This window comes from Lepidochelys kempii, chromosome 9 (assembly GCF_965140265.1).
Source record: "Lepidochelys kempii isolate rLepKem1 chromosome 9, rLepKem1.hap2, whole genome shotgun sequence".
Taxonomy (NCBI): Eukaryota; Metazoa; Chordata; order Testudines; family Cheloniidae; genus Lepidochelys; species Lepidochelys kempii.
Window position 1 is genome coordinate 41159349 of NC_133264.1, and position 23075 is coordinate 41182423.

General features: G+C 40.1%; 1 protein-coding gene across 5 annotated transcripts in view; it reads right to left on the bottom strand.

Moving 5' to 3' along the window:
• Positions 1 to 23075, bottom strand: part of CLSTN2 (calsyntenin 2) — a 741922-nt gene that overhangs the window by 677500 nt on the left and 41347 nt on the right. For 2 of the 5 annotated variants that reach the window (XM_073359983.1, XM_073359979.1), the window contains exon 1: positions 21602 to 21931. The exons of the other annotated variants lie outside the window; for them this stretch is intronic. In XM_073359983.1, coding sequence (XP_073216084.1) covers positions 21602 to 21668 — 67 coding nt within the window. In that variant the 5' untranslated portion in view covers positions 21669 to 21931. Of the gene's footprint in view, positions 1 to 21601; positions 21932 to 23075 lie in introns of those variants that run through there. 5 annotated transcript variants of the gene reach the window in all.

Below are 23075 nucleotides of genomic sequence, written 5' to 3' on the forward strand. Positions count from 1 at the left end.
AGTGTCCATTAATCTAACCATGTTGAACATATGCAGCATTCCCCATTTCTGTTTTTTCTGGATGAATACATAGTGAAACGTATTACTGTTTTGTTTTGTAAAAACATAGACCATTTTTTAAGTCTAAACAGAGCAAAGTTAATTTCACTGTTGTCAATTAAAACAAAAACTGAATTTCCATTATGGTTTCACTGTGCACTTTTGAGATTCATAGATTTTTGTAATTAGGGCCTGAGCTAGCTCTACCGAAGTCAATGGAAAGTTGACTTCAGTGGGACTTGGATCACGTTCAATGTACCATTCATGTAATATTTCCACCCTTCTAGCAAAAATAAAATCAATCACAAAACCTATTTTTTCCATTAATGTTTAAAATAAATGCTGCCTTGAAATTTCCCTGAAGGGAACATGTCTTATGTTAAATAACAGCAATCAACAGAGCAGCAAATTTTCAGGGTCACTATTTTCCTAGAGATTGTTTGGATATGTAGGCTGACATTGACATCTCTGCTCCCTTTCAATAATTCAGCGATCATGTTTACTCTACAACACACACATTTTTAGGAGAAAATACTATTTGAATGTCTCATCTTAGAGCTCTAATGGAATTGTGCCAACTCATTTTACAAGGACTGTGTGGTAATTCTTCCCACTGAATTAGAGTCAACAATATGATGCTGTTGCAAAAAATGCCTAATATCATTTTGGGGTGTATTGACAGGAGTGTTGTATGTAAGGCACAAGAGGTAATTGTCCTGCTCTCCTTGGCACTAGCAAGACCTCAGCAGGAGTACTGTGTCCAGTTCTGGGTACCACACATTCGGAAACGTGAATAAAATGGAAAGTCCAGAGGAGAGCACACACACACACACACGCGTGCACACACACAAGTTTAGAAAACCTGACCTATGAAGAAAGGTTAAAAACTGGGTAGGTTTAGTCTTGAGAAAAGAAGACTGATAACAGTCTTAGGACTAGAAGCAGAGAAGGCAGTAGAGCCAACAATTTCTCTTGTAAGCTGGAGACTGATGGAAATATTTGCACAGTCTACAGATCCAGATGGAGTCCTCAGTTTTCTCCTGAGCTGCATCCTAGCTATGGCAACATGGCTAGTACAGGTAGTGCTTTGCTGCCATTGGCTAGGCCTCCACTTACTGAATTCTCATATTCCCTCAATTGTGAGTAAATTCTGAGAGAAGTAATTATTGCTCATCAGACCGGCACACAACATATGATGTATAGTGTATTGTAAATTACATTGCGCTGAGAGGGCATGCAAACTAAGTAGCTGTTTCCTTGACTCATCTCCCTTTCATGTGGCCACATCCTCCTGTTACATGAGTAGCTATCCATGAATAAAGGCAGCTACGCATTAGGAGGAAGAGAATATACCGCACATCCCCCCCAACTCTTCTCCATCTAGCTCCTAACCTACTTTCTGTGAATCCCCCTAAACTTGGCTTCCCTTGGTACCAGGCAACATTTGGGGTTCAATCTCCTCCTTTGCTGAGCATAAACAAACATATGAAAATAGAAAGACAAAAAATATATTCTGTGATGGCTAGCATTTGCAGCCAGGCTAATCTTTGTATGGGGGCATGAGTGAAAATTGATTAATCTGGAGGGAGGCTATAGGAATCAGATTAAACAAGATCTTGAAAAGAAAGTCTCAGAAACTTCTGAAGAGGAACAAATACACTGAGTCTCAAAAAGCCATTCACAATGATGCTACAGTCAGTACCCCACAGAGAGTACCTTAGAACAGAAATAAGTGAACTGACAAATTGACTTTAAACATATAGGCTGAAATTCACCCTGTGGTTTTGTAGAAGTACAAGCAAAACCGGCAGTGGGAGACAAATCTATTTTACATTGCTGAAAATTAGAGATGAGCAACAGCTTCAAAGTTTGGAACCAAAGTAAGGGGTGCTCAGAGACCAAGATTTTTTTCCTCCATTTAATCCATTTTAGAGTGGCCACATTGAAAGTTCAGACTCAGATTTAAAGTTTTCTAAAATTTGGGCATGTTTACAGCTAGGCAGAGTGGTTAAAAATCAATTATTTAAAAAAATAAAATAAAAATCACATTTTTAATTTAAATCAGATTTTTTGATAAAATACTTGTTGAGGAAAAAAACTATTAAGATACATTATAGCTGAAAGATATCTCATCATGGAATAGGGATTATAAATTTGAATTCTATAGTATGAGACAATATATTCATGTAATTTTTAAGAAAAGTTTTGTAAAAGGAGTTCCACTAGTTCATGGATTAGGGACCCAATCTTATCGGATTCCAGGGGCTTCTATAGAAAGATTAACCTAAATAATCTATATCTACCCAATGGGACTCAGGGCTCAGTCTAGAAGATATCATCAGAGATGCTTAGTTTTGCAGTTCTCAAACTGTGGATTTGTGTCTCCAGAAATAACATAATTGTTAACAGCAAAAATGGTTTTAAAATAAATAATAATAGAAAATATAAATAGAATACATAGAGGTGAGAAATAATAGACCTCAACCCTATTGTCCCTCTGCAAATTTGAGTACACGGAGTCAATCCCTTACCTCTCTCTAAAAATGCAAAGTTTCAAAAAGTTCAATGAATACAAGATTGTTGGGGGCAGAATAGATCAGGACAAGGAGAAGAAGTCTGGAGATAAATGTGAGAAGGGAGGGACAGGCAGTAGAAACAAAAGTGAAACTGTTTGAGCAGCATATTCCAGAAGTCTTGATGTCTTTCTGAGTGTAGCCTTCATTGATTTGAGATCTACCATACCATTCTCTCACTAGAAGGGGAAAACCTATAATGGCAGCAGGCCGTAAAAGAGACCCAGTTTGGGAATATTTTAATGAAGTTCCTCTACCTGTGGGTAAGACAGGCACGCTTGCAAAATGCAAATAGTGCAACAACTAACTGCAAGGCCTGGTTGCCCGACTGAAACATCATGAGAAGTGTTCCTTCTCAGGAGGAAGCTGCGTTGAAAATGATGAAAAGAACATGTCTGAACATGCAAGATCTTCAGGTTGGTAAACTTTTTTATTTCATACTTCATTCTTCAGGACTGCCTATTTTCCTTCTGGACTATTCTTGAATTCTCATGTTTGAGCAAAAAATATAATTGTTACTCTATGGTACTATCATTTTAGATGCAGTTGTGATAAAAAATAAATAGCTGAAATAGGCAGATCTTCCTTTTACAATTTCACCTTTAAAGTAGTACTGAGTGTCAATGAATGCAGTGAGTAATACTAAATGAGCAGCATGGTAATAATAATTAAATAACTGCACTGACTTATTTTGTTTAGGAGAATTCATTCTCAACATACAGGATTCTGAAGACTATCCACCTTCAAGATCACCATCATTTTCTGTAGTTTCAGAGTTATCTGCCAATGATAGTGTTTCAGTTACATAATGTGTCACATAGCCACAGTATATCACCTGTAGCAAAAAGAAAAAAAAAATCTCCTTCATCTAGAAACAAACCATAGATAAGTCTGTGATAAGATTCAGCAGATTACAAAAAGAGGTAATTGATGAAAAAGTTGCCCGGATTATTTACGCAACACACTCTCCTTTCCGTATGACTGAGAACCCACACTTCATTAACATGGTTCAGTCAGGAAGACCAGGATACAGAGCAGATGTCTCAGGCAAATTGCTGGATAAAGTGTATGAAAAAGAAATTGAGCAGTGTACAAAAGGTCTAGACGGTGAAATTGTTAACCTGAGTCTTGATGGGTAGAGCAATGTCCAAGATGATCCTGTTGTATGTACTTGTGCGACAACAGAAGGTGGAATGTCTTCCTTACAGAAACTATTGATACATCAGGAAATGCACACACAACAGAATATTTACAAGTAGCAGCAGTAAAAGCTATAACAAACCGTGAAAAAAAAAATCAAATTTTTGGTCACAGACGATGCTGCAAATGTATCCAAGATGAGAAGAAATTATTTAGAAGAGAGTGAAGACAGTCCCAAGCTAACAACATACGGTTGCAGTGCTCATTTGATGTATCTCCTAACCAAAGACTTCAGTGTTCCAGAAATATAGGCTAATGTGATTGAAATTGCAAAATATTTCCATAACAACCACTTTGCAGCAGCTCCTCTGAAAAAAAAGTGGGAGTAATCAAGCTAACTCTCCCACAAGACGTGCGATGGAACTCAGTGGAGGACTGTTCTGAGCACTAGATCAAGAACTGGCCTAATCTGATGGAAGTTTAGGAACAAAACAGTGAAAAAACAGATGGCACTGTCACAGCCAAAGTTCTCAGCATTGGGCTTAAGAGACATGTTGAACACATGCCGAGTACCCTGAAGCCTATTTCTGTAGCCTTGAACAAAATGCAGGGGAATCGCTGTTTTATTACTGATGCTGTTGAAATTTGGAAGGAACTGAGTGAGATCTTAAAAAGAGAAATATGCAACGACAGAGTTAAATTACAAGCATTAAAAAAAAACAATTGGGGCAAGCACTATCTCCAGCTCATTTTCATGCAAATATTCTCAATACTCAGTACCAGGGTCAAACCTTAACTGTTGGAGAAGAGAAGTTGGCTATGACATGGCCATCCAACAATCATCCAGCCATAATGCCAACTATAATAAACTTCAGAGCTAAGGATGAACCATTCAAGAAATATAGGTTTGCGGTTGATGTTTTAAAGAAAGTCACACCAGTGAACTGGTGGAAGTCACTTAAGCACTTGGATTCAGACACTGTTGAAGTGCTAATCTCACTTTTAAGAGCAGTAGCTTCTTCTGCCAGTGTAGAAAGAATATTTTCTTCCTTTGGACTAATTCATTCCAAATTGAGAAATCGTTTGGGACCTGAAAAAGCAGGAAAGCTTGTTTTTCTTTTCCAGATTATGAACAAACAGGAAAATGAAGGTGAAGATGACTGAATTAGCTGCAGAAGCCAATATTTTAAGTTCTCATGTTGACCTGGCTGACAAAGTCAATTTAATTTTTGGTTTTTTGATATTTCATTTAACTATTTTAGTTAAAAACAATTTTAACAAAAACAAACCTAATTTTAAAAAACTTGAATGTTTAAATTCAAAAATCCATATGCTTGTTTTGTTAAAATATTATGTTTGCTGTTGAAGAAAAAAATCCAGAATACATAACAGTGTTTTAGTTAAATAAAACAATTTAAATGTCTGTCTGGTGATGTTCTCCTCCTAATACAGCATGGGAAGAAAATCCTCCAAATATTAATGATTAACCTGTTGAATTGGAGACAGTTCACCTCCCAGTGACTTTATAAATATCTGTTTCAATTACCTTTGGTAAATTAAATAACCAATCAATCATTTTCTAATATAACTGTAAAACTAATCTGAAAATTTTTCAAAACAAATCAATTTAAAAATGTATAGTGTGTACCTTCTAAAAATGAAACCTACATATATCTGAGTTGTGAAGAATATGTATTACAGTTATAACAACCAACAAGAATGCACTTTTATGTAGAAATCCATGATTAAATAGAGTCTTCCTGACTAGTGATTTATATCATGGATTTAAATCAATTTGATTTAAACCAGATCCACCCTGCAGCTAGGATTCTATTTCAAGGCGTAGCTTTTAAGTCCATCACTCCTTCCTATAACCAAGTGAGGAGAGAAACACAATACGTAGCCCTATAGTCATAACACCATGAATTACATGTTAAAAAGGCTTTGGCCTGATACATGCTGTGGTAATTTGGGACATTCAATGTGTTTTAATGTAGTTTCAAGTGCTGTTCCCCAAAGGTCAGTCCTAGGACCAATCCTATTCAACTTATTCATAAATGATCTGGAGAAAAGGGTAAACAGTGAGGTGGCAAAGTTTGCAGATGATACTAAACTGCTCAAGATAGTTAAGACCAAAGCAGACTGTGAAGATCAAAAAGATCTCACAAAACTAAGTGATTGGGCAACAAAATGGCAAATGAAATTTCATGTGGATAAATGTAAAGTAGTGCATGTTGGAAAACAATAATCTCAACTATACATACAATATGATGGGGGCTAATTTAGCTACAAGTAATCAGGAGAAAGATCTTGGAGTCATCGTGGATAGTTCTCTGAAGACTTCCACGCAGTGTGCAGCAGCAGTCAAACAAGCAAACAGGATGTTAGGAATCATTAAAAAAGGGATAGAGAATAAGATGGAGAATATTTTATTGCCCTTATATTAATCCATGATACGCCCACATCTTGAATACTGTGCACAGATGTGGTCTCCTCATCTCAAAAAAGATATACTGGCATTAGAAAAGGTTAAAAAAAGGGCAACTAAAATGATTAGGGGTTTGGAACAGGTCCCATACGAGAAGAGATTAAAGAGGCTAGGACTTTTCATCTCAGAAAAGAGGAGACTAAGGGGCGGGGGGGATATGATAGAGGTATATAAAATCATGAGTGGTGTGGAGAAAGGGAATCAGGAAAAGTTAGTTACTTATTCCCATAATATAAGAAATAGGGGCCACCAAATGAAATTATTGGGCAGCAGGTTTAAAACAAATAAAAGGAAGTTCTTCTTCACACAGCGCACAGTCAACCTGTGAAAATCCTTGCCTGAGGAGGTTATGAAGACTAGACTATAACAGGGATTAAAAGAGAACTGGATAAATTCTTGGAGGTTAAGTCCATTAATAGCTATTAGCCAGGATGGGTAAGGAATGGTGTCCCTAGCCTCTGTTTGTCAGAGGGTGCAGATGGATGGCAGGAGAGAGATCACTTGATCATTACCTGTTAGGTTCACTCCCTCTGGGGCAGTTGGCATTGGCCACTGTCGGTAGACAGGATACTGGGCTAGTGGACTTTTGATCTGACCCAGTATGGCCATTCTTATGTTATGTTCAAGGAATGACTAACTATACTAATACTAAACAAAGTCAAGGAGTTCTGTGGCTCTGGTAATCCTAATTCTGAAACTCAGCTGTTTCATTTTCTTGCTCAGAGGGCTCAGATTTCTGTCTTTGGATTCACTGTATGGAATATTGTGGGTAACATACCTATTATCTCATAATGATATATATAAAGAGGTACTCGTGGATGAACAGCAAAATAGTAAGCATCAACTCAGAGAACAGTGACTAGTTGATTATATTCCTTTAACAACAATCTATTGTGTTTGTAAATACCTGATTGGAGCCAAGACTTTTCTAGGCCATCAGTCATAATACATCTTCCATCATCACAAAACTACTTCAGTACAAAGGTTGGACTGACAATACATGATACCATCATTTCTCTGGTGGCCAAATGCATTTAAAAACAAAGGTGAATTCAATACTGTACAGAAAATTTTCAGAATGTGAATCAATACAGTGACAACTGTGAATCAGCAAGTACAAATAAGACCTGATTCTGATCTCATTCTCACCAGCTTCACATTGTGGTGACTCCATTGGCTTTGCTAGACCTACTCACTATTTGCAAATGACATCAGAGTCAGGATTATTAGCTCTGAGAAAGGTGAGAACTTACCCTTTATAAACAAAAGAGTACTGACTCTGAAGCCCAGTGATTAGGATTTAAATGTAAAAATTGATAACTATTTCCCATCTGATCATTGTAGCAGAACTATCCTGCTATTCTGAGATATTATAGAAATATGGGATCGTGAGTGATGTGCCATACCATTTTATCTCCCCAATATAGATACCCATCTAATATGCATTTTCTGACAGACTAAGAAATAACTGATCCCACCTTTTACTTTGTATATTTAGACAATCTTGGCATTGAAAAAGGTAAGAGTTGTGTCCAAGTGCCTTTCATCAGATACAAAAGCGTTTTGAACAGAACAGATCCTAGTTGTGTGTTCTTAAGCTGTTAGTTCATTTCTCAGGATAGCCCAAAGCACAAGTTGTGCATTTTCTCTGACTCACTTTTTCCTTGAGATTGTCCCCTGACTATGTCCATCACACAAATTCATTCTCACAGAGTGCTTGTGGGCATACTATACATGTTTTGACACCCCATGAATTGTTAAAGAAGTTCTCCAGACACATGTGAACCCCCATGTCTTGCTGCTTGCCTATTCAAGTGCAGTATTTTTGGGTCAACAGATATGCTCCACTGTGAAAGGGAAAGTGGCATCAATGTGACACTGTTGCCAGGAGCGTGCACTGGGGCAAAAGAGGGAAGTTGTCCTTGGCATTGCAATGTTATGAAGACTGACCATCTAAAACCATATTTTGTCGTCACCTGTGTCCTAATGAATCTTGCATGCCGCTTTATGAGCGGGCACAAATGTAACCAGCCAAGTCTGTGCATCAATCATGTGTGTTAAGTGTAGGATTTACAATCTGGAAATGGCAGCAGTGCTTCCTGTGCCTATTGCTTAAGGGGACATGCCACCACTAGTTTAGCCCACAATTGGACAGTTTAAGGTGAGTTGTTGTATCTTTTGAATCAAGCTCAGTCTCTAAAGAAAGGAATAAAGGACTGATATTAAAGTAAGTCTCCCCTTCTTTAGGCTTATCACACAAACAAACAAAAACCATGGAATTACCTAAGGAGCAGTTCTGTGAGGTTGTTACATTTCTGCTGAAAAGGGTGAAAGCAGGAGGAACCATTCTTGGAAACTTCTTACAAGAGTACTTTATCTTTCTGATCAGCAGAGCCCTGAATACAGGACCAGAGCTTCAGCTGGTATAATAAACTGGCATGGCTCCATTGAAGTCCATGGGGCAAAGCCAATTTATGCCAACTGATGATCTAACCCATTGTTTAAAATGCACATTTTCATATCTGATTATTGATAAAATACTAACTTAATTTAAAATAAACCTCAGAAAAAACAGAACTGAAAAGAAGCATTTACAAACCTCTATAAAAAGGGTCACAACTAATCTGGGAATTCCAAACTAGTACACGATATTGGTATAACTGTATTAGTATTCACTGAGTGTCCAGTTACACACACTAAGAACTCCTTATATCCAAAGCTAAAAGTTATTTTTAAATTTTGACACAATAGAACTGCTCTGTGCCGGGACATAACTTCTTTTAATATCTGAAGCAGTAAATATTCAGCTGGTAAAAAGTCAGCATTATCTGAAATCTTTCAGCAGAAACAAACAGTCTCACCCCCAAAAGATATCAGCCTGTTAAACTATAGAGAAGAACTTTTCACAACTGTGATGTTGTCCAGAATAAGCCTTGAACTGTTACCCCTCAGACTATTTACAGTCCCAGAAACAATTTGTCTGCCTACAAGTGCCTATGCCTTTAAAAGCAGTAAAACAATGGAAGTTACACTGTGACCTTTGCATTTTTATATACACAGCTGTTCTGTTTAAATTGATTTTAAAGAAAACAACCACTGAAAAAGCCTAACTACATTACCATGTGCTCTTTTCTATTTCTGACACCAAATGTACAATGTGAGGGTCTCCTATCTTAGCTAGGATTTATGCTCCACTTGGATAATGCAGACTTCCTAAAACAGCTCAACATAAATCAGGCTAGTTTTAGAGTCTCTGTACTTCAGTTCACAATAAAAGAGATCTAGGTTGTATTAACCACGATCTTAAAAGTTTATTTCTTCTTCCTGAGATTGGCAAACAGTAGTGAGTATGTTGCTATTCAACTTCAGTTGTTGGGATATTTTAACTCTGTCCTTTAAAAAACTATTCTAAATAACATTGCCATGCAGCTGCCTCATAAATATCACTGCCTGTAGCTCTGGTGCATTCTGTCCTACATTTAACTCTGGCAGTATCCTGGGACAAATAAAGCTCAACAGAAGATGATAGCACCTTTTTCTGCTAACCATCTTGCAGTCCCTTTTAAGTTGATTATGGCCCTTGCATAGGCATATGCAAAACTTAAGAATTTGGTCACTGGAAAGTACATTTGCCACATATGGGTCAGTTCTAAAGGCCATTGAATCAGTGGAAAGAGTCTCATTGACTCCAGTAGGCACCAGCTCAAGCCCAAACTGAGCAGAACTTAATTTTGTAAATTAAGGTATTGTTGCGGGGTGGGATGCTGGCAAAAGAATGAGGCTCTTTCATTCTTGATAGAGGTGTCCCACTTTTATTTAATTATCCTAAAACCATACTGTATACAAAGATAACTCTACAATACCAACATTTACACATATGAAATGTCATTCATACTGATTACTTAAAAATCAAAATCCACTAACAGTGTGTTGTACAGACAAACATTCTAAAAATTCATGACCTCAGGGAAAAAAGAAAAGTCAGATGGACAATATACAGGTACTTACAAATGAGATCTCATTAAATGACACTATTGCTTTTTTTTTTATATAACCATTCTTAGAATATTCAGTTAGCAACAGAAAGGAACTGGGGGAAATAACAGGTGCAAAAGTAGCAACAGCAGGAAGGCTGTGTTAACTTGTAAACATGCTTCTAATGACAACTACACTTTATTCTGTAGTCGAGCTACCTAGGTCAACACTTCATTTAATGTTCTCAAATTGGATTAAAACTACTTTTGGAAGAAAAAAGTAAAACAAGAACTTCTCCCACTGGCTTACTGAAAGCAGTTACATCAGCTAGAGGCACAGGGAGGTCAGTTGCAAAGGGCTGGTTCTCTACTTGTTGGCATTCCTGAAGCTACTTGGATAGCATGGAAAGCTTTGCAGTGAAGGAAGAACTGTTCATGTTTACACAGAGAAGCATAAACTACACATCTAGGGTGAAATCCTGGCCGCCCTGAAATCTGGAAAAATGCCCATTAATTTCAATGGGGCCAGGATTTTGTCCATGAATGCCAAACATCAAGAACCGATATAAATAATATAATTAATTCCTGCCATTCTGCCTGGCCATCCTTGGCGGCCATTATAGCCATTACAATGAGTTGAAATTCAAAACATCTTTTATTATACCCAACTCATAAAAGTGCCTTAGAGTTTACTCCCGCAGAATTACAGGCTGGCTCCTGATCCAGGGCTCAATAGATACTGAGGATGTACATTGCCATGTATGCCAGCTGCTCACCAGTCTGAATGATGCTGAGGATGTTCAGGCCCAAAGCATGAGAAGGACAGAGGGAATCTGAACCCATTCTGCAGGCAAGTTAGATGTAGGTGTTTAGGGAGAGAACCAATGCAAATATTCTCCCCACTCCATGCAATTACAGTCCTCCACTGATCCCAAGCTTCTGTTTTCCCGCACTGAGACCAAAGTGGGGTAGCCAGACTGCTCCTGTGTCCGTCAGCAAATCATTCAAACTCTGGCTGTCATTCAACTGGAAAGGAGTTTGACTCTGCTCCCAAGTCTGGAATGAGAAATGTGGTGTCTCTTCAGCAACACCCGTCAGCACCCGCAATGGCATATATGGCAGTCAGGGGCTGATTCACAACATCTGCAACCAGAAAGAAGCCACCCCAGGTGGGGAGTTAATCATCCTCCCTTAGAAGTCATAATTGCTTCCATGGCTACAGAACTTGGGCATGTCACCTAGTCCTGCAGGTTTCTCCTCCCCAGAAGCTACAGGGTTTGAGATCTGGCCATACAAAAGGTGTGAACTAAAAGAATTATTATTAAATATACAAATATAAACACACAAAGACAGACTTTATCATATCTCAGTCACACTGGGTCAGATTTTCAAGGAAGCTGATGTTAGTGAGGACCCCAATTCCCATTAAAGATCAATGAGATTTGGGATCCAACTCCCTTTGGCTCTTTTGAAAACCTCAGCTTTTGAGAATTACAGGAGATTAACAGTTATTTTCGGGGGGGGGGGGAGGTTAGTTGTTTTTACATTTTATTGATTTCTTATTGATTTTAACCTCACTATGAGATTGTCCATAGTTTTGATTCTATTCTAGCAATAATGTTTTAATGGTTTATACATTTTCTGCAAGTTTCCCCCAAACCAACTACTGTAGTCAACATGTAACCACACGTGGCATACTTGTGATGCAACATGTACATCAAAAACCAGAAATAAACTACTTAAAGCAAATTCCCCCTGAACTAAGTATAAGGAATTCATTTTTACATACACCTTTTAAATATTTAAATCAAGTAGCTATCTCCCACTCCCTTATTATTCCTTAATTCAACTTCTATCTAGCAAATGCACAATTCAAAAAAAAAAAATCAATTCTTTCAAGTATTAGACCTCTACACAAAGCTTCATGCCAAGCAATGAACTGTGCTACCAACTGTCCAGCATAACTATTAGCATATTTAAAGAAAATCCACAACATAAAACTGAATATAAAGCACGAGTCCTCAGATTGCAGTTTCATAGTGATTCAGAGGAAACTGGATTACCTAACTAGAATTTACAAAGCAATACTGAAAAGCAGGCATAGAGCGTCATACCTTCAGTATGAGAGACTATTCTGAAGAAATATCACACATCTAAGCAATAAGTCCCCTGATACGTTCCCAATCAAATATTCTTTGCACAGCCAAGACTAGCACTTAAATCAATGAAACGTTTGAATGCACCATAGATATTGAACTCTTCTTTTGGATTTGGGCCATTTCCTATACACCTATACTTTATTTGTGTGTGCATACACTATATGTATACATATAGTATTGTGGTGCAAGAAGGAGCAAGAAGCACAGAGTTGCATATGTGGTTACAAATAAAACACTTCTGTAACAACATCGTACAAGTAGGGCTGCCTATACAAATTAACTCTTTAAACAGCTTGATTCTCATTTACTTCAATGGATTTTGAATCAGGCATTAAATGTCTTCCAACACAGCTCCCCTCTATTAACTTTAGAGACACTCCCCTCCCCCTCAAATCACAACCACTTACATATTTTTTTATTTTTAAAGAATCACAGCTAACATATTGAAATAGAAAATCCCAATGAGATCCAACCATAAACGTCTACTGAAAAACATTTCCTTTTGGTGGCAGAAACAGCTTTTTCCTATTTGATGTTAGTCTTGGTCTTTTTCTCCCTAGGTCTGTGGGTTTGGTTTGGGGTGGGATGATGTGGGGAGTTCAACCCTTTTGTGTTTATTATTTTTGTCTTACTTGACTTGCACTTTCCACATCCTCTGGCTCAGATTTCTCCTGAAGGGTTGATTCATAATTCACAGATTCTTAAAGTAACTAGACAGATTGTCGTCTTCTCCAAGATCACATTCATCATTAGATTGTCAATGGATCTGTATAGTACTTATTACAGTCTTGCCAATATGCCACATGAGCTTTGGGTGTGTGTAAAGGAAGCATTCTGCAAGCTCTCAAATGAGCTGGACTTCTTTAAAACTCAGAGTGGAATTAAAATCTTTGCTAGGGACCCTCCAATTTGCATTCAGCAAATGAACTGCCTTTGCTCTCATAGGCCACAACTCCCACACTGCAAGAGGCTTTCCAATTAACGGAACAAGGATGCGTGGCTAGTGTCAAAGATCACCGATCTGTTCAATTTGTTGTTGTATCCACTATTAGGCAATGTTTACAATCTTCAGTAAACTGCTCCAGTATACAGAAGAAGAGAAGAGGCTACTTCATTCCCAACACTGCCAGAGTCACATACTGATAATCTGCAACCACAGTTATTGCTGACCTCTCTCCCACGCCATATGTGCTACCTAGATCCCTTTTTACAGCTGTCAGATATTTAGTCTGAGCAGGAGCGCTGGGAAACTTTATCATATCTTCCAGATGCAGCTTCTTACTTACTGTTACCTGTCCCCAAAGTATTCTGTTGGAGTTGCTGTTTTGTGTTTTGTTTGTTTTTGTTTTGAAATAAAACAAACTCAAAAACTCTTAAACATCATTGTATCAAAAGGGTAACTCAGTTAAGTGACTGAAGTGTCACTTCTGAGCATACTCAGTAACATCCACTGACATTTTTAGCAATGCCGAATAAAGCTCATCCCCATTTGTCACATCACAATTCACAGTCTCTCTGTTTGGCGTGACCTAAGGGCTGCTGTGCTCAGGCTGCTATTGGACAATTTGCATGAAGGAAATTGTAAACGTCTCATTTTTAAAAACTAAACATAATTCACAATCCTCCAGAGACAGACAACAGTGGTGAATTTGACTCAAGCCAAATCTCACTGTAATTGAGACTTTAGAATTAGTCTATTTTAAATTGGTTTCAGAGTAGCAGCTGTGTTAGTCTGTATTCGCAAAGAGAAAAGGAGTACTTGTGGCACCTTAGAGACTAACAAATTTGTTAGTCTCTGAGGTGCCACAAGTACTCCTTTTCTATTTTAAATTGTAGTTGTGCAGCTTTAAAATTGCATTAAACATATTTTGGAGGTTACTAGTCAATTATTAGCTATACTTGCCAGGGAGGGAGGGAGGGGGGAAAATAGTTTAATATAGAAACACATTTTAGTCTCCATTTTTATACCACAGTAGGGAAGTTTTTCCATTTAATTAAGTGTTAGCCATTCCACGGAGCCACTCTGCATGTGCTGGGCAAGCTATACTTTGCCATTTTCTCAGTATAACCCTCTTGGATATAGTTAAAGCAGTAAAGAACCACTTTGAGGAAAATAAGGTGAGTTGGAGGTTAGAATCCAGGAAATAAAGAATACACAGCATAATGAAAAGGGCAAGGGAAAGGCTTTTGAAAGCTAGAACCAGGCTTTTTTAAGCATCATTCCAAAAATGTCTTCACCGTATGATACAGAAAAAGTCTACAAGATAATGCAGCTGACAAATTAAAGGATAGATTTCTCTAATATTTCTTATCAGATATTTTCTCTGGTGTTCAGTAACACCAACTATGAATCTTATTTTTTTGCAGAAACTATGAAGCAGGCAATTAGATGTATTCCTAACATAGGGTGAAGTGTTTTTACTCTTTACCAACTATACGTGCATAGAGCTAGTTTCCCCACTCTGCTTTGATTCCAGTGTCTAATGGTTGTGAGGGAGGATGTAACCATTGATACATTTTTTCCAGCTAATTGTTTCTCTGACAGTAAACTGCCAAAACAAGCGGACATTGTCTCTGACAACTGCTATGCAACTTCCATGCTTTTCTGCAAAGGGGCAAGTAGCTGATCTTTAAAAAGTGATGAAAGCAAGACTGAAACCAGTTTACCAAGGTTCAAGTGTGTAATTTAGAGATAGGCGACAAGGAGCTGTCCTCCAGGCTATAAATATTTTCCTTGTACTCCCATGAGTAACGCCATTACAAGAAAGGCAAGGCTGTGATCCCACACTGCATTCAACACCAACTAACAATGGCTGATGACAGGAGGGAGAGCACACTTGATCAAGTACAGCAATAGTTCATTCCTAGTATATGATTGGAAAGTACTGGTTCTTGGCTGTGATTATCTTCCAGTGTATGCAATAGGGAGGATATAGGTATGAAATGGGTATCATGTAAACTGAAACAGGCTAAGCAGCATCAAATCTAGTCAGACTCAGAGAAATTAACTCCCTCTATATCATATGAAATTAAATGCTGTCATAAGAGTCACTTCTATTGAAATACCTAAACAATGGAAGTAGCATCAAATACCCTGATTTGTTTTCTGAGAATTCTCAATCATTTCAATATCCTAACATACACAGAATGTCATTATACAAATCTTTTAACCTTTGACATATAAATTTGCTTTTATAGCCACCTTTTCCTCCAGAGATCTCAGTGTGCTTTATAAAATATTCTTATCCCCATTTTACTGATGGAGAAACTGAGGCAAGGAGCCTTTACATTACTTGCCCTAAGTCATAAGCAAATCACTGGCAGCATCAGGAATAGAACCAATCTTGGTTGGCTCCTAAGCCTCAGAGTTAATTGCTGTACCACTGCTGCTTCTAATGTATTTTGGATGGAGGAAAAGAAAGGATGTTTCTGTTTTGCATATGCATTTGTACTTTGAATTTGTACGATAAGAGAAAGTTTCACCATGACCTAGTACAACAACATCTAGAGTTGTGTAAAACCCATGGTTTCTGAATAATCCCATCAACATATTCATAGCACTGTACAAATATTGACTCATTCAGAAATTAGGATAAGAACACAATAGCCATTCGGGTCAGACCAATGGTCCATCGAGCCCAGTATCCTATCTACCAGCAGTGGCCAGTGCCAGATGCTTCAAAGAGAACATGAAAATTATCAAGTGATCCAACCCCTGTCACCCAGACTCAGTTTCTGGCAGTCAGGAGTTATGGGACACCCAGAGCATGAAGTTGCGTCCCTGACTGCTGCTGCACATTGAGCAAATGTTTTCAGAGAACTATCCACAATGACTCCAAAATTCTTTTTTGAGTGGAAACAGTTACTTTAGACACCAATACTTAATATGTATAGCTGGGATTAAATTTTGCTATGTGCATTACTTTGCACTTATCAACTTGGAATTTCATCTACCATTCTGTTGCCCATTGACCCAATTTCGTGAGATCCCTTTGTAACTCTTCAAAGTCTGCTTTGAACTTAACTATCTTGAGTAGTTTTGTGTCATCTGCAAACTTCACCACCTCACTATTTGCCCCCTTTTCCAGATCATTTATGAATACGTTGAACAAGACAGGTCCCAGTACAGACCTCTGGAGGACACTGCTGTTTACCTCTCTTGACTAGGAAAACAGACAATTTATTCCTACCCTTTGTTTCCTATCATTTAACCAGTTACTGATCCATGAGAGGACCTTCCCTCCTATCCCATGACAGCTTACTTTGCTTAAGAGCCTTTGGAGTAGGACCTGGTCAAAGGCTTTCAAAAAGTCCAGCACCTTATATCCACTGGCTCACTTTTGTCCACATGCTTGTTGACCCACCTCCAAGGATTCTAGTAGATTGGTGAAGCACAATTTCCCTTTCCCATGTGGACTCTTCCCCAAAATATCTATATGGGTCTGATAATTCTACTCTTTATTAGTTGAAATGACAATTTGTCTGGTACTGAAGTTAGGCTTACCAGCCTGTAATTGCCAAGATCGCCTCAGAGCCCTTTTTTAAAAATCAGCATCACATTAGCTATCCTCCAGTCATCTGCTACAGAGGCTGATTTAAGCAATCGGTTACACACCACAGTTACTCATTCTTCAATTTCATATTTGAGTTCCTTCCGAACTCTTGGGTGAATACCATCTGGTCCTGGTGACTTATTACTGCTTAATTTATCAATTTGTTCCAAAACCTCCTCCACTGACCCCTCAACCTGGGGCAGTTACTCATATTTGTCAGCTAAAAAGAATGGCTCAGGTGTGAGAAACTCCCTCACATCCTCTGCAGCGAAGACTGATGCAAAGAATTCATTTAGCTTCTCTGAAACAGCCTTGTCTTCCTCGAGTGCTCCATTAGTACCTCAATTATCCAGTGGTTTCAATGACTGTTTGGCAGGCTTCCTGCTTCTGATGTACTTAAAATTATTTTTGCTGTTAGTTTCTAGTTGCTCTTCAAATTCTATTTTGGCCTGCCTTTACACTTTACTTGCCAGAGTTTATGTGCCTTTCTATTTTCTTCTGTAGGATTGGACTTCCAATTTTTAAAGGATGTCATTTTGCCTCTAACCGCTTCTTCTACTCTGTTGTTTAGCCATAGGGGTGGTTTTTTTGGTCCTCTTACTGTTTTTTTAATTGAGGTATACATTTAGTTTGAGCCTCTATTACTGTGTTTTTAAATAGTTTCCATGCAGCTTGCAGGCATTTCACTCCTGGGACTGTTCCTTTTAATTTCTGTATAACTAGTTTCTTCATTTTTGTGTAGTCCTCCTTTTTGAAGTTAATGCTCCTGTGGTGGATTTCTTTGGTATTTTCCTCTCTATGAGGATGTTAAATTTAATTATGTTATGGTCACTATTACTGAGCAGTTCAACTATATTCAGCTCTTGGACCAGATCCCTGTGCTCCATTTAGGATTAAATCAAGAATTGCCTCTCCCCTCATGAGTTCCAGCACTAGCTGATCCAAGATGAAGTCATTTATGGTGTCTATATATTTTATCTCTGCATCCCATCTTGAGGTGACATGTTCCCAGTTAATAGGGGGATAGCTGAAATCCTCATTATTAGGTTGTCCGTTTTGGTAACCATGCTAATATCCCTGAGCATTACACAATCACTATCTTGATCAGGTGGTCGGTAGTATATTCCTACTCTTATATTCTTAATATTCAAGCATTGACTGTCTACCCATAGAGATTCTAGAGTACAATCTGATTCATTTAAGATTTTTATGTTATTTGACCCTGTGCTTTCTTTCACATTTAGTGCTACGCCCTCCCCCAGCATGAGCGTACTCTGGCATTTCTATATTGTGTACCATGTCCTATTTATCATCATCATTTCACCAAGTTTCTGTGGTGCCTATTATATGAATATCCTCATTTAATACCAGGAACTCAAGTTCATTCATCTTAATATTTAAGATATCTTCCTATGAAATTCTCAAACATTTCTGCTAGGGGAGATGCAGGGGGAAGAGTTCAGGCTTATATGTTTGTTGGAAGCAAAATATGAAGTATCTGTCCCTTTGGGTTTGCTGTTTTCATGTTGCTGGCAGTCATATCTGATGCCACATAATGCATTTGCCCAGTGGGACTCAATGTTCCATTGATTTGGAAGTGTTCTGAATAACTAAGGCTACAAGTTTTGCACATATAACTGATTTAATTTTGTATCAAATGTTCCCCTACTTATTTAGATCACTGAGATGCTTCCTGCTGTACTTAAAATTAGGATTAAAGTAGTGTTTATGTTACTCACAGATTCCAAATAAGAGTTGAATTTCAATAGTGTAACTAGTGAGATCCCACAAGATGTTCTGGATCTTTCATTAAGCTTAACTGAACATTTAAAACAACCAAATATTAAAATGAGAAATAATTTTAATGATCTGCCTTATGCACAGATTTGTGGGGGCCAGAGGGAGGAAGTGAAATGGCATTACATTTTTATTTGTTCCTACTTGTGGCCATGTGTGTTAAAATGTACTAAAAACCCTTCCTAGGCGCTCAGTGATAGCATTTGAAGGCTGCACAGATTAGGAAACAGGCCCTGCAGGGAACTTAGCGACAACTCAACTGTATGCATGCAACTCCAAATAATCCTAGAAGTGGCATCTATTAGTCTTACTGAATGAACAGGAGAGGGACTGCTGATTTCAATGATCTCCTCTCTCACTCCAAAACCTTCTGTGTTTTAATCTAAAAATGTGCCACTAGAATAGTTGAGTGATGGAGAAACTCTGAATAATTGTCCTGGATTGTCTGTGCTACCCCCTACAGCAAGATGCACAATCACAAAAGGCATACAAGCTGTGTACAAAGTGCATGACATCTTACTAGTGCCTTAAACAAGAAAGCATTCAGCTTCAAGCTACCAAACAGCTTTAAGTTTGAAGCACTAACAAGTCTTTCAACTATGTGCACATAACTGCCTTTTGACTCCAAATCCTCCTCATATATAGAAATATATTGAGAAAGAAGAAAGCACCATGAATTTTTTTTTTAAAATCTACACAACCTTTATCTTTCCCCTCTTTATTGATGGAAATGAAAACCAGAATCTAAAGAGAGAAGTATATTAGATACTAGATGCATTACGTGTGATTATATGACACTTTACTGTGATATTTTACCCACAGATTAGACCACATTTTAAATACAAATATGGATTCAAAGTAGAAGAGGACAATGCAGGCCATGTAAAACAACAGAAGTGTCATTAGTATTTTTAATCAAGCATTAATCATTTATTTTTTAAATTATTGCAGTTCAAAAGTGCTCTTTGCAGCCCTCCAGTGGTTAAGTGGAAAGTAGAACTCTTGACAAAAATATAGAATTCAGATGTGCCTGTCTGTTGAACTGGCTACAACATTGTAAAAGATGCCTAAGAAGAAACAAAAGATAGCATATTTGCTAGAAGAAAATATCTAAAACAAGAGGTGGTTATCTTAAAGTTTATGCTAAGTAGGTAAAGAGAAAAACAGAGATATATCCTTGCATTAAAATACATCCCCTTATTGGTTATCAAACTTTATAATATGCAATATTTTCAGGACAAATGTACTGTAGTGCTCCAAATACATATACTGAATATGAAACAGAAAAACAAGTCCCTTTATGTGAACGAAGTTCCTTCAGGCTCCTCTATTTCTGTCTATTGAGAGACTAGTTTAGATTTTTTCAAGTAATCGGAATCTTTTTCCAGAAAAATTGGTTCCATGTTGAATACAATGTTCCTTGGATTTTACATGAGTCCAGTTGTAATTTAGCCACCAAAGAGCCCCCCACAAAAATAATACAAATGACAGGATTTCCTACATGAACACAGTAATTAGATCACTTTAAATTGATCTGAAAATAAACTAAAGCTAAAGACCTCAAAACTTCTGTTCTGAATCTCTTTGTAAGAGTGAAAAGAAGCAGAATTGCAAGAGAACAATGTCAGAAGGAAAATCAGATTATTTTTTAATGGGCCAAAACAATCCATAAGTGTCAACATGAGTAGCAGCAAAGGGTTGCCAGACCTACATAAAAGCAGAGGTTATTGAAGGATAAATCTAAATAAGCCTCCAACAATCTATATTTAATTACAACAACAGGATAAAAAGAGGGAGCAGACCCAGTTAATTCGGGATGGACCCAGCGGTTTGATGCTAGACAGCCTCCAAGAAGAAGTAATTGTTACTACCTTCTCCACACACACCCCAAAACACACACTTTCCTTTCAGTGTCCCAGTCAGCCCTGACCATTTGTTTACTTTGAACCAGGAGACATCCCAACCAATTTGAGATGCCTAAATACGACTGTGTCTTTTTAGCTAATAGATGCAATCGTGATCTCCAAACCGGAACGGTAATCGGAAAGTCGAGGTAAATCTCAGCAGAAATCAGCCTGACATCCTTTCATTTGTCACCACCTCCAGACACACACACACACACTCCCGTGCCGCCCATGGATGTTTATCTTGTCCAAAAAAAAAAAAAGAAAGAAAGTTGGAGTCAACAAGTTATTCAAACGTTGTCCCAGCTCTCCCGAGTACCCAGCAAGCTGTCCTCCCCCAGTGCCGAGGAACACCAGCCCCATGAGGCGGCTATTACAGTGAATCCCAAGGGAGTGAGTGGGTAAGGCAGGCGGTGGGTGTCTCAGTCACACGAATAAGCTTTTTGATCCGGTCTGGCTCCCGAGCTAACGGCTTGGTCTCCGACCTCTCCCCTTGGAGTAAGCGACCCGAAGCCGGCAGACTCTTCCTGGAGAGCCAGAGCCCCTCAACCCCACATGCTCGTGACCCCCCCCCCCCCCAAGCCAAGCCCAGCGCCCCACGGGCTCCTTGTGCCTCCAACTTTCCGCAGCGTCCCCTTGGTGGTGGGTTACTCCCCACGCCGGCACTGACTTCACACCATGCACAAGCAACGTGAGGAGTTGGCGGGGGAAGCCATGTGCGCGGCATGATTAGCCCGGCTGGCTCCCTCCGAGCCGGAGCGCGACCCGCCTAGCTGCACCGGGCTCTCTCTCCCGGCACGCCTGGCTGCCGCCGCGAGCCCCCAAACTTGTGTCCGCTCTTTGCCAGAGCCTGGGCGCTCCCCACGCCGCAGGCTCGGGGCTCAGGGCAGCCAAGTGTCACCGTCCCCCCGCGCGGCCGGCAGGGCTCCCCCCAGGCCCGACAGGCTGCCGGGAAACTTCGCCGCGCCACCCACCTTTAGCGGCCAGGAGGGTCCCGACCCCCAGCAGGAGCACCGCCGACTCCCAGCGCAGCCTCAGCATCTCCGGGCTGCTCCAGGCAGGTGGGGACTCTCGGCTCCTGCCAAGACGTGAGCGCCACCAAACGCTGGCCCGCAGGGGGCTGCTGGGCGCGCCCCTCGGCTCCCTCCGCCCGCCTCTCCCGCGGGCAGCCTCCAGGTGCGAGCGGTACTGGGCTGCGGCGGCTTCCTCGCTTGCTGCTCAGTCATTCACAGCCTCACTGGCAGGACCAGAGCAGCGCCAGCTTTCACGCCGGGACTGCTGCGACGTCACAGGGAGGAGATTCATGAATATTCATGAGCAGAGCGAGTGAAAACAGCACAGGGTGAGGGGGGCCACGTTCCAGCCCAGAGCCCCCCCCCCGCCACACACACACACACACTCTCTCTCTCTCTCTCTCCCCCCCCTCCCTCCCTCCCTCCCTCCCCCTCTCTCCCCCCCCGCCCCCTCCACCCTTCCGTGCGCTCACCCACCCCGGGAGCTGGAGCAGAGAGAGAGGCAGGGTTCCAGGCTCTCCCTCCCATTTCCACCACCAGCCGCCAGGAGAACGAGCCTGGGGCTGAAGCAGAGAGAGCAGCAGTAGGGTTCCCCAAACTCCCCCTGCCACTTCCACCTCCAGCCCCCACGTTAAGCAGTTTGGGGCTAGAGCAGTAGGGTTCCAAAGGCAGAGCAGACACACCTGGGGAATGGAACAGACAGTGCAGCAGAGACAGAGCCCTTGCACCTGTGCCCTTCCCACTCACACACACCCACCCACCCACCTCCACACACGCAGGAGAAGCAGAGTAAGGGGTAAAACGGATAGACCAGGGCTCCAGTCCAAGCCCCTCTTCTACCCCCAGACACCGCTACAAGGATGGGATGGAGGATAGACTGGAGAGTGGGAGGATTCCAAACCTGTTCCACTCTCCTCCCCCCCAACAAAGGCTACAGAAGCATTCCCAGCCCTTCCCTTCCTACCCCTGCTCCCCTCAGGGAAGAGCAGGACCCAGAGAGTATCTGGTAGGGGACTGAGAAACATAAAAGGGATTTCATGGCACAGAACAATGGATGAAGGTTTCTGAGACCTTGGGGCTAGAGCCATATAAGAGAGACAGTAAATAAAACAGTGAGATTTTGGGGTGGGAAACTGGGCTGCTTTCAGGGAATGAGACCTGCTCTAGGATAGCCAAGGTACACGGTTGGAATGGGGGAGAATAGCTAAGAAGCTACTTGAACCTAAGACTCCCAACAACTCCACCACAACTGGGCTGTAGAATCAGCCTCTGGGCCGCTTTCAGGGAAGAAAGGGAGAATGGAGTTACAGAGGAGGGAAGAATGAGATAAAATGGGAATGGGCCTGGTCAGAAAGAGGAGCATTTGGGGGAAAAGAGGAGAGGAGAGAGGGGAGCTAGATAGTAGGTGGAGGGTTCTCATGCTACAGGGGGAGGT